Source organism: Sander lucioperca, chromosome 17 (genome assembly GCF_008315115.2).
Source record: "Sander lucioperca isolate FBNREF2018 chromosome 17, SLUC_FBN_1.2, whole genome shotgun sequence".
Classification (NCBI taxonomy): domain Eukaryota; kingdom Metazoa; phylum Chordata; class Actinopteri; order Perciformes; family Percidae; genus Sander; species Sander lucioperca.
This window is the reverse complement of record NC_050189.1, coordinates 15,086,927-15,099,520: the sequence shown is the minus strand read 5'-3', so window position 1 is coordinate 15,099,520 and position 12,594 is coordinate 15,086,927. Positions and strand designations below refer to the sequence as shown.

The 12,594-nt window shown below is 39.5% G+C and overlaps 1 protein-coding gene across 1 annotated transcript; it reads left to right on the top strand.

The window, feature by feature from the left end:
* The first annotated feature begins 6,818 nt into the window (after nucleotides 1-6,818).
* Nucleotides 6,819-8,588, top strand: LOC116042336 (T-cell surface glycoprotein CD8 beta chain-like). Its single transcript, XM_031288489.2, has 5 exons — nucleotides 6,819-6,910; nucleotides 7,081-7,422; nucleotides 7,718-7,819; nucleotides 7,923-7,957; nucleotides 8,350-8,588. Exons 1-5 carry the CDS (start codon nucleotides 6,850-6,852, stop codon nucleotides 8,470-8,472), a joined length of 663 nt encoding a protein of 220 aa, XP_031144349.1. The 5' UTR covers nucleotides 6,819-6,849; the 3' UTR covers nucleotides 8,473-8,588.
* The last annotated feature ends 4,006 nt before the right edge of the window (nucleotides 8,589-12,594 follow it).

Below are 12,594 nucleotides of genomic sequence, written 5' to 3'. Positions count from 1 at the left end.
TTGTTGATTTTAACCAAAACAAATTTTATTGTCACATAGGCTAATTATAACTGCTTTCACATCCATATTGTGCTACATTCCTCCTTTGTTGAAGGATACTATGAAGGAGTATGCCATTTAAGTTGTTGTGCGACCGCTTTCCACACATAAGCGTTTGCCATGAAAAGATCCAGGCAACGCAATTTTCTGTTCACGTTAACGGCGCATGTTAAAATCCGGTGCCAATAGGGCACCGGTGCCCGGTATCTACCGGACGAAATAGCAACGGGGATTACGGTGCCTCATTACGGTGCCACTTAAATGTCTGCGTTGCGCTCTGATGCTCCAAGACAGACGTTAGAGGCAACAGAAACATCGCTGCATGTCACGCTAGTAAACACTAATAACACGTTACACAGCAGGTAACGTTAGCCTACCGTTAGCTACAGTAGTAACTGGATTAAACACGGCTAAAATGCTGACAGCTAAACGGTGTAGTGCGACTGTATTTCACTGTAGAGGATTAAAACAGCAGGTCGTACAACAGTCTGCCGCTAAAGCTATGAGCTAAAAGACTCAAACTAGCACTGGTCACTGCTGTTGTCTGAAAAACAACACAGACGGGACTAAATGTTGCGTTTACTGGTAAAGTGGTAAACCTCGTGACGACTTATGACCGACTGCTATCTGTTGTGGAATTTTCCTCACGTTACTCTCTGTCCTCTGTGACTGTCTACATCTAAACTAAGCTGCGCGGTGCAGGGAACAACTCTGATTGGCTCATGGAGGCACGTGATCAGAGAGTGGTTTACGGAGCTTTGGAAAAAAAAAACTTTGATACAGAGCGTTCTATGAACGGAATGAAGCATTTTAAATATCGCTCGATCACGTATATTTGATTGTGGGAAGCCGCGAAATCGTGACCGTGATTAAAATTTCATTAATTGTGCAGCCCTAGAAATAACATCTGATTGATGATTCCTAACTCTAACAAACTGAGTCCGATGTGTTAAGTAAGATTCTACCAATTTAATGGTGCCTGCGGAAAAGTTAAACATTTGTAATTTAGATAGAAGAAATTCATTATTAATGGTATCAAAGGCATTTTTTAAATCTAGAAAAACAGCACCAACAACCCCTCCTCGATCCAACAGTGACTTGACTTTTTCAACGAAATAGCAATTGATTGATTGATTTGGATGTAAAAGATTGGAACTGGTATTTAAATAATTTGTCATTTGTTCTGAGACAAGTTTTTCGGCCACCTTGGAAAACACCGGCAGGATACTAATGGGTCTGTAGTTGCAGATGGACAAGCGATCACCTCCTTTAAATACAGGAAAGACTGCAGCTTATTTCCACACATTTGGGAACAATCCCTGAGCAAATGAAAGGTTAACAGACTATCGATAGACTAATGATTCAGAAAGGTCTTTCAACATAATAGGGTTCATTCCAATGACAGAGATCGAATCACTCTCATAACATCTGCCTCAGTGATATATTCTATATTAAATGCTGGTTCTGTCTGTCTGACTTGGCAAGGAGTATTCTTATATTCAGAGGAAAAATACTTGATGATATTTTCTACTGAATCAATGAAATGATTATTGAGAGCATCAGCTACTTCAGCTGGCTTGTTTATTAATTTTCCACTAACAAGAAGTTCAAGTGATTTGGCATTGTTAACGTTATGCCCCATTAGTTTTCTTAACTGGCTCCAAATAATTTTAGTATTACTTCCTGCTTTTTTAATTATGGTCAAAAAGAAGTTTGCTTTGGCCTTCCTTATCTCTTTGACTACCCTATTCCGTAGCATAGTGAAAGTATGTCTATCTCTACTTGCTCTAGATTTAATGGCAGATTTTAAAGCCATATCCCGTTTTTTCATTAGATTTAAGATTTCTGTGGTTATCCAAGGAATGGTGTTCTTTTTTTCCTATGTCGTTGTCTGCATGTGAAAGCATTAATTGATCTCTTCAGTTGTTGTGTAACTCTTTGACTGTCTTCTTCCAAAGATTTTCCTACAAGTACGTTCTCCCAGTTGATGCTCTGAACAGCACTTATAAACTGATCCTGCATATTTTTCGGAATATTTAAAGATTCCTGTTCTTGGACAAGCGGAGTTTAACGCTTGTTATTTAGCTTCCTGGCTATCAGGAACATATTATGGTCAGATAGTCCAGTCAGCATATTAAAGGATTTGACAATTCGCTTTGGCCTATAATATTAGATCTATTTGTGTTCTTGTAGAATTTGTTACTCTGGTAGGCCCATTTATCAACTGTGTAAGTTCGCAATCGTCAGTAATATGTTAATATTAATGTTTTCCTTGACGATTTGTCTTCCCAATTGATGTTGAAGTCTCCCATAATAATCACCTCCTTATTAAAATTACATTCCTTTAGTACTTTTTCAAAATGTTCATAAAAGATATTCTTAGAAGATGGAGGGCGATAGAGTGTAATAAGTGAGAAGGACATAGATGGAGATAAAGTTATGTTAAGTCCAATACACTCCAACTCATTACATGACCACTGTACCTCATGACACTGAAAATGATCTTTCACAAAGATTAAGACTCCACCTCCTTTTGAACCCACTCTATCCTTTCTATGAACCTTATAACCAGGAACATGTAAAGCTGATGACGTTGAATTTTCGTTAAGCCAAGTCTCCGTTAAACACAAGAAATCCAAGTTGGAGTCTAATAAAACAGCCTTAAGGACACCAGGTTAAAAATGAGGTTACATTTGATTGGTTGCTAAGAGGGTCAAAGTGTGGGATGCTTTAAACATCTGTCTGCCTCAGTAGAACACGATTTAACACATGAGTAACTTCAGTCTGACACTGTGTGTTTTACAAATATGGCAGCAGATTAGAATCTGCTGAAGAACTAACACGTTCTTCTTTCCTGTCATGTGGTTTCAAAAAGCTTCATCATGAACTTTAACTTCCTTATAGAACAGCGATACCACGAACACAGGACAGACCGCAGGCTTGAAAACGTACCCAAACATTTCTCCTAAAGATAAGGCGTGCATCTCTTGCATCTCTTCACAGGAAGAGATAGCACAGTGTGGTCTGAGCACACGAGGCCAGGCTAGCAAAGCAAAGTATAAAAAGAAACCATGCAAGTGACCTGCTTGGTTTTGACAAAATCATATCAGCTTCTGTATTTGTACAGACTGGGAGTATAGTACATAAATAAATGTCTTTTTGCTTTGGCTGTGTTTGCATGCACATGTTCGCAACAACAAGTGTTGTGCCCCATTGCATCATTTTCCACTGTGGTGATAACACTTACAGCCACAGGAAGACTGGCCTTCAGCTATCTGCAATAAAATCACAAGCATCAACAAGCTGCACTACTTTCACACAAAAGCTTTACTGCTTTCTCTTCAAATGTGAACATATTTCTGTTAAAGAAATGCAATCAGTTCAAATCCCATCATTAGTATCCCCATCTCTTGTCAAACTGTCACTTTTTTTTTTTTAAAGACGGCACTATCCAGTTTCCTCACACTCATTTCACTCTTTTACCTTCATCCCATTGTGGGATTAAAGGACAATTCCGGCGCAAAATTAAGCTTTCGGGGCACTTGGTAAATCACTATTTTATACCACTAACAAGGCTCTTAAATCATTGCAGATTAAGTCATTTAAAGTGCTCATATTATGCTCATTTTCAAGTTCATAATTGTATTTAGAGGTTACATCTGTCATGATTGTGGGTTTTCTGTTCTAGTTTTTTCCTGTTTTATTTTGTAGTCTCTCTGCTCTCCCATGTTATGTCTTGTTTTACTTCCTGTCTTCTGTTTTCCTGCCTGTGTGATTACCTGTCCCCGCCCCTATGTGTTGCACCTGTGTCTCATTGTCTCCCCTGTCTTGTGTATTTAAGTTCAGTCTTTCCTTTACTCCGGTGCGAGATCGTCTGTTTTCCTTGTGTGCAGCCTTTGAGCGTTTTCCCTGTGTTCCTGATTCCCGTGGATTTTTGACTACTGCCTGTTTTTCAGACTTTCCCTTTGCCTGTCGTTCCTGGACACTCTTGCCTGTAAGTTTTATTAGTGCTTTAATAAAAACCATTGAACTTTACTCACCTGAGTCGAGCATTTGTGGGTCCATTTCCTGGTGTTTGTGACAATATCAGAATAGGTTTACATGGTTTAATTTTCAAAAAGCACCATATTTTTGTTGTACTGCACATTGCTGCAGCTCCTCTTTTCTACCGAGTGAGACATCTCACTTCTGTTCCATCTTTGTTGGGAGTCGTACATCCTCAGTAGCTAGGTAAGGACTACTAGCCAGTCAGAAGCAGTAGCAGCTAGGCGAGCATTATAACGTGTGTTCCAAAGTGACCACGTTTGTCTCTGTAAAAGCTGGACTACAACAGAGCTGTTTGGAGCAGTTTGTGAACAGTGTTTTCTGTTGGAGATGGTAAGTCCCTTTGGGGTGGACTTTGGGCTTTTTCACTTTGTAAACCTATAACATGCATAAAAAGATATATATATATAACACAATAAAGGGAAGGGGGGAAAAAGCATATGAGCTTTAAAAAGTGCCAAATCTCAAACAATGGGAAAACGTAGAAATGTTTTTAATATTGTTTGGGTTTATTTCAGGTATTAATTGGGGGAACATTACAGTCTCATTAGTCAACACATATGCGATGTTTTCATCTGCCACCACAGCCAAGCGTAGAAAAAATGTTTTGCGATATTTCGACCTATTAAGTTTCCAAAGTTGCTTTTTTTTTTTTTTTTTTTTTTAAATGTTAAAAGAAAAGGGATTAAGTAGTGCAGAGCGGTTCAGAAATCTGAAAAGGCATGTTGGTGGGTGTCACCAGGACAGATTTGAGCATCAAGAGGAAAACTCCATTAAGTCCAGTTAAAAGCCACAGGTCCCTCGCTTTTTATTCTTGTCATATTCCATGTCCTACTGTTATGAATTAGGTGAGAGTGTGTTCAATGACGGCTGTATACAAATTGCAGCACTCGCTGAGGAGTTGTTCTTTATGCATCTGCAACTCTTTGGGGTAACTTTGATCTCAAATTGCATCAGGAATAACCTCCCATCCATCCATCTTCGTCCGCTTATCTGGGGTTGGGTCGTGGGGGCAACAGCTCCAGCAGGGGACCCCAAACTTCCCTTTCCCGAGCCACATTAACCAGCTCCGACTGGGGTCAACCAAGGCGTTCCCAGGCCAGGGTGTTATCGTGTTATCATAAAATGTTGAGTCTCCAACAGTGTTGCCACAGTTACTTTGAAAAAGTAACTTAGTTATTTTACAGATTACTTGATTTTAAAAGTAAGTTAGATTACAAGTTACTTTATTAGTTACATTCAGCAGCTGCTGACAACACCCCCACAGCCTCAACATAAAAATGACAACCGGTTTACTGTGAGGCAGCTCAGCATTAACAGTAGTAGGGATCTTGTTTATTATGGCACGAAACGAAGGTGAGTCAACCGTGTTTAAGGGGAGCATTTCCTCTACAACATACTGCCCGACCAAATACTTCAACTCTCCCCCACTTACTGGTTTTGCACCGAAGTCCAGCTTTTGTTGTTTGGGTGGTGGGGGACCTCCTGCTCTCTGCTTCGCATCACCTGGTGGGACTTGCTCTGTAAGTTTGACTGCAGTGCTGCGACTCCAAATGTTTCTTAAAATTTGACGTAGTGTTTTTGTAGCTAGATAGCACTTTGTCGCCACCAGCACAGAGTGTACAACCAACCTTAATATTGCCATCTTTAGCTGACACAAACTCAAAATAGTGACTGTATTTCCAGCTAGAAAACGCGCATCTCTCTCCTCCCTCCATTGTTGTTTACGTTTGTGTCGCTGCGTGGTACACGTGACCTGTCCTCATGCTGAAAACGTGACTTGTCGTCGCATACGTGACTTCACTCCCCGAGATGCAAGAAGAAAGTAAAAACTATATATTTTTACTAAGGAAAATGACAAAAATAGTAACGCACAGTGACTTGGATAAGTAACTTTAATCTGATTACTGGTTTGGAACTAGTAACGCGTTAGATTACTCGTTACTGAAAAAAGTGGTCAGATTAGAGTAACGCGTTACAAGTAACGCGTTACCCGGCATCACTGGTCTCCAAGAACCAAACGTTTCTGAGCTTAACTGCCCCTCAGAAAAGGGCATTTATGAATCGGGTTAGAGTCTAACCTGCGGCCGCTGCGTCGAGGAGTAAACCTCTATATATGGGCGCGCGCTCTACCAGGTGAGCTACCCAGATGCCCAAACATTGTTTTTTTTTTTTACTGTTATACCAACTTCATAATTATGCCACTCGAAATAACTACAAACTCAGGCCTCCTATCTGTCGAACATCTCAACTTCAGTTTGGTCTAAATTACAGAGGGTCAGTGATATGGAACGCTTTGCCTTCACATTTTTCAAAGCTAACACTTTTACCAATTTAAGAAAGCTGTTAAAGGTTTTTTTTTTTTTTTTTGTCCGTCTTGTAAACAACCCATGTAACTCCTAATATTTTACCTTTCATATTTATTCTGTTGATTTGATATTGTGTGTAATTTTAGTTTGGGCTTTTTTTTCTCTACTCGTTCTTCTCTTCTTTTTTCTTATCAATATTTTAATTGGAGTATGCATTGGAGAGTGCGCAGATTAAGCCCCTCTGAGGTTTTTTTTGCATCCCTCCATAACATATTTTATTGATTATGTGTATATTAATCTGTAGTATTTGTATGTGTGTAAACCAATAAACTAAACAAAAATGCAAAGGCATTGCATTGGCAGGTCGCTGTGAGCGGCAAGATAAAAATCTAAAAACACCCCGCCTCTCTAAACTCCTTTATAAGAGCTCAGCGGCACAAACTATCTTTGCAGTGAAATGTTTAAACTCAGAATGAGGAACTTCACCTTGATAACAGCTTTACTTCTCTGCAGCCTCAGTAAGTACTGATACTTGGTTATTCTCAGCACCAAATCATCTAGCAAATAACCCACCAGAATTTCAACTTTCAAATAAGAACTGAGTTATTGTTAATGTTGCCTTAATACAGTAAGTGCTGCATTATACACTCAGGGATAACTCTCTTTCTGTCTCTGCTGTTTGTTTCAGGCTGGATCTCTGTCTCAGCTTCTGAGTCTCACACTGTGGAGGTCCAGTCTGGTGGAGACGTCACTCTGATGTGCTCCAACATTTCCAGCACTCAAACTCATACAGAATGGTTCAGAGTGATCAACAGAACCAAGCCCAGCTGTGTCTCCTCTATGTACGGGTCTGATAGCGAAGCCTTGCACTGTGATGGATTTGAAAATGGATTTAAGATGAGCTCCAACATCTCTACTGTCTTTCTTAACATCACAAGAGTGAATTCCTCTCACTCTGGACTGTATTTCTGTGGATTTAACCAAAGCAACCATATAGTCCTTGGCAATGCAATATATCTACAACTCCAAGGTAAGATTGTAGTTAATCCTCATAGATCTGTGTTTCTCATCATTTTTATAGTTTCTCACATTTATTTTCACAGTAGTATAAAACAAACGGCATGAAGACAAATAAGAAACAAATATGTGTCAAATTATGTAATTTATATATGTTTTAAAGGTAACAGTGTATCTAATATTGGAGTGGATTCAAAGACTGAAAGTAAGGTTCTCCTTTTCACTGTGCAAGTTTCCACACAGCCAGTAATTTAAATCTTAACCATGTCTTCTAAAAACAGATATTTATTCTGTCATTTTTCTTGTAGATGGAATGACAAACATCATGAATGTGATCCTGACTGTTCTGACTGTTTTCCTCACTATAGTCATCATTGTTCTCGCTGTTAAAATCAGGAAACTTCAGACAGGTACAGTTCCTCTATAATATGATGCACATGATGGATAAATCCAAAGCAAAGTATATGGTCAGTAATATTAAACTAATGAAACTTTTGTCTTTTTTCCCTTTAGCTGTGAATGAAGAACTGCAGCCAGAAAGAAACAAGGTGAACCCAGCATTAACTTATATAAACTGTGTGTTATGGTTTTAAAGATGCTAAACCAGAAGATATCTTGTCATGAGAAAGAACATGTAGCCGTCCTGCCAGTTAGAAAATGGTAATTTAAAAACAAAATATAACCTCTGTAAGATGTGGCAATCTTAGTTCTGTTAATGAGCGTTTGTCATATAATGTGGCCTATGTCTAAATCATTAAACAGAGTTTTTCTTAGCTATGCTGTGGTTAACACTTATTTTAGTTTAAATGATTCCTTTATAGAACTACCAACAATTTCACAAATTTCACAGAGTTTTGGCAAACTCAGCTACAGTGTGTGTGTGTGTGTGTGTGTGTGTGTGTGAGATTCAGTGTGTGACTCTGAATACTCTGATTTACAGGATCTGGGCTCAGATGAACTGAACTACGCAGCTCTAAATTTCCAGGCGCAACCCAAAAGAAGCCGCAGGCCTGCATCAGAGAGAGAGATGGAGCCACATGTTGTGTATGCTGCCACCAGATAGACACAAGCAGCAATAGGACTGCAACGCTCAGTGTAACTAATGCTTTATCATATTCATCTGCTGTCAGAGTCAATGGCAACAATCTTTTATTAAATAAAGTTCCTATACTCAAAGTCTCTGTCTCTGTCTCTCTCATTGTGTCTGCCTCCGATCTTTATCTGAGAGGAACAACAACATATCTGATGTTTGATGAGGAGGAGCCACAAAGACACAGATGACGATGATGAAGTCAAACTTAGTCATATGGAGAGTCTAATGGTCTGTCGGGGGCGGGGGGGGGAAGAGACAGCACAGAGTGGTCTGAGCACACCTGGTATCAAAATGACGAGCCCAGGCTAGCAAAGTATAAAAAGAAACAAAATCATATCAGCTTCTGTATTTCTACAGACTGGAAGTATAGTAAATAAATAAATATATAATTTAAATAGCGATAGAATGAACCAGCGCCCTGCAGTGACAAACATGTTCTGTATGAGTTCCATCACAGGAAGTCTTCAGCCATGACCACAAACACCAAATGACTCGCTCTTTTCAATAACCAAGAATAATGCTGCTTTAAAAACCTGTCTAGTTTCACTGTCTTCGAAGCCATGTCGTTCAGTTTACTGTTACCTTGGTTTAGAGTAACCCCTGGATTCTATGCCAACATGAGAGGTTTTGCCCCAAATCTGAAAAATGTTTTTGGAAGATGCAAAGTTTGTGTAGTCTGCATTAGACTTTAGCTTAAAGCATCCTTACTGATCCTCTCTTTGTATTTATAAATAGGTGCATACAGCTCTGCTCCAGTAAATACCCAGTGTATTAATCATAGGGCATTAAGATCACTTTTTTTTAATCTAATTTGGAGAAACATATTCAATGTTAAATTAAATGTATTATTTTCTTTATACTGTTCAGATTCAATTCTCACATGCGTCTTTCTCTCAGTCTCTGTCTTTTTTGTGTGAGTGTCCGTGATCGTAATCTGAAGATGAAAATAAACATGTAAGGTTTGGTGGAGGAGGAGCCAGTGAAGGAAACTGATCTCTGTCAAATGTCCTTATAGGGAGAGTCTGCAGGGAGGTACACTGTATTTTCCTTCACCATTTGGATATACTGACTTTTTATTTTTTGTCTCTATTGTACAGTATGCCAACATAAACAAACAAAGAATTAGCTTTTTGCTCTGGCTGTGTTTGCATGCACATGTTCGCAAAAACAAGTGTTGTGCTTCTCCGCATCATTTTCCACTGTGGTGATAACACTTACAGCCACAGGAAGACTGGCCTTCAGTTATCTGCAATAAAACCACAAGCGACAAAAGCTGTACTACTTTCACACCAAAGCTTTACTGCTTTCTCTTCAAATCTGAACATATTTTTCTTAAGGAAATGCAATCAGTTAGAATCCCATCATCTGTATCTCCATCTCCAAACTGTCACCTTCTTTACAGATGACACTGTCCAATTTCCTCACACTCATTTCACTCTTTTACCTTCATAGCTACATCTGCACCCTGCATGCAGAAAATATGCCTCATGCAGCCTCATACCTGCACAGCCAGATGGCAGTGTCATTAAACTGAGATGCGTACAAATGTGCAGTACAGCTCAACAGATAGTGGATTTGATTTTTTCATTGAGAATTTGATTGAATTTACTGAATTGGTCACAGGAGCAGACAGGTTACAGGAGCAGACAGTTTGTAGTAATGTTATATTCAGTTGCAGCCTAGTCTCGCATTGCCAGACCTTCCTCCACAGCGCTGAGGAGGAGGGTCTGGCAAGTCCACACAGCATTCCGGGATGGGAGAAAAACAGTTTATTGGCATTTCTTCAAACCAATCACAATCGTCTGGGGCAGTGCTAAGCGCCGGACAGAGCAACGGTGCCTCTGCAAAATAGCCTCAGGGAGGAACTTGTTTTGGTGGAACATGTACATTTGATTGGAAAGATAGTCTAGCTATAGTTCTTTCCCAACACAAAGAAAGCAGAAGGTTACGGATACCGGAGCAGTCCCAGAAGTGGAACGTCGTGGATATAGAGTAGTTGCAGCCTATTATAACTGCTTGTATGGCACAAAGTTGTGATCATATTTGAAATGTTTTCTATGTTCCACATATGTATGTTCCACAGTTATGGTGCCTCTGATGGTAGAGCTATATTAGCAGATAGCTACATTTGCACCATGCACGCTGCAACGAGTACTAAAATAAATATCTAAAATACCAAAGTACACCTCAGCGTCAGCCACGTTGTCATGTTGCTGCATGGGCTGATTTCTGTACTGCCCAGAAAATAGAGCATTGTGTGACTGACGCTGAGGTGTACTTTGGTGGGTTGTTGTGTGGTTGGTGATTGACAAAGTAAATACAAGAAAAACCCGCCTTCCTCTTTAAGCCTGGTTCCTGGAGCTCAGTGAGTCATTGCAGTAAGATGATCTTATGCACAATGATGAGCTTTACTATAGTAACAGCTTCACTTCTCTGCAGCCTCAGTAAGTACTCACATCAAAATATTCTAATGGCTAACTTGTGTGAAGTTTAATAGCCACCAGCAAAATTGATTTCAGTTGCGAATACAATTGTTATGTGTTTGTTGCATTATCACCTGAGAACTCAATCTGTCCGTTGTGTTTCAGGCTGGATCTCTGTCTCAGTTTCTGAGTCTCAGACTGTGGAGGTTCAGCCTGGAGAAGACGTCACTCTGCTGTGCTCCAACTTTTCCAGTACTCCCTCTCAGATATATTGGTTCAGAGCAGTCAAGAGATCCCAGCCCCGCTGTGTCTCCTTCATGTTCAGGGCTCCTGAGCCTGCTATACTCTGTGATGGATTTCAAAATGGAAAATTTGAAATGAGATCCAACATGTCTGCTGTTTTTCTCAAAATCAAACAAGTGAATTCATCCGACTCTGGACTGTATTTCTGTGGATATATCGTAACAAAAAACCCGGTTATTGTCGATGCGACATATTTAGACGTTCAAGGTAAGAGTGTTGTATAGTATCCTTTAGCACTGTATCATATTTCAACATGGTGAAAGTGAGATTGCGATGGCGTACTGTTAAAATAAGATTAAGAGTAATGTGAAGAGCTTTGTCATCATCATCATCATCATCATCATCTATAAAGGCAGTGGTAAACCTTAGGACAACATAGAAGTCAGGGTAAAACGTTCTCCCTGTCTCTTATTAAGATATTTTGTGCAGATTTAAAATTTGTCAACTGATGGAATACGGACATTTCTCCTTGTTAATGTTAGTCAGCTCTCAAGCCGGTAAAGTATAAGTAGTTCCCTAAAAAATGATGATACTCGATCCTTGTGCAAGAGAATCTAATTGAATCATCTTTCTTGCAGAAGAGCCCGGAGAAATAGTAAACCTGATTAGTGTGATCCTGGGCGCTGTGACTGTTGTTCTCAGTAAGGTCATCATTGGCCTTGTTGTCACAGTCACTCGATTTCAGACAGGTGCTGTTTGAGGGCTGCCCTCTCTTTTTTAATGCTGCTTTAGCACTTTCTCTTATTAATATCACAGTTACATTAAAATTGTCCTTCGTATCAATGTATTTACAGCAGCCTTTATAAGTACCTGACTGATTGTTTCTGTCTCTTATCTGCTAATTTAGCTTTTTATATGTTTTATAGTGTGCAATACAATCATTGTATTGTCATGTTGAGCTCATATATGTGAATATTGTCTGACTCTTATTTGCAGAACCTGGACTCTGAAATATTTGATTTTCCATCCAAAAGCAGGCAAGAAGTGCATCTAGAAAGACGAAGAGGACAACTTCAGGACCGTCACACCACATGCTGTATCACATTCCTGGATGTTCACCTCACCCATACAATTCAGTCACTCAGGGGCTCAGCAAATGTGTTAAAGGAGAAAAATATGTAAATGAGACCACTGTTTAGATCATTATAAATGACTGCAGTACAGCTTCTGGCCAGCAGTGGCAGCATTGAGCACAGAGCTGCTGAACAGCACTCCAGCTGGTGAAGGAGGAAGAAATCCAGTGCCATTTTTGATTTTACATGGTTTCTAAAGACTTTAATGGAGAAACAGAAACAGAAACCTTTTTCAGTCAGTGGAGAATGTGTTTTTTTTGTTACTTTACAATCACTTAATTTAATTTCTTTAT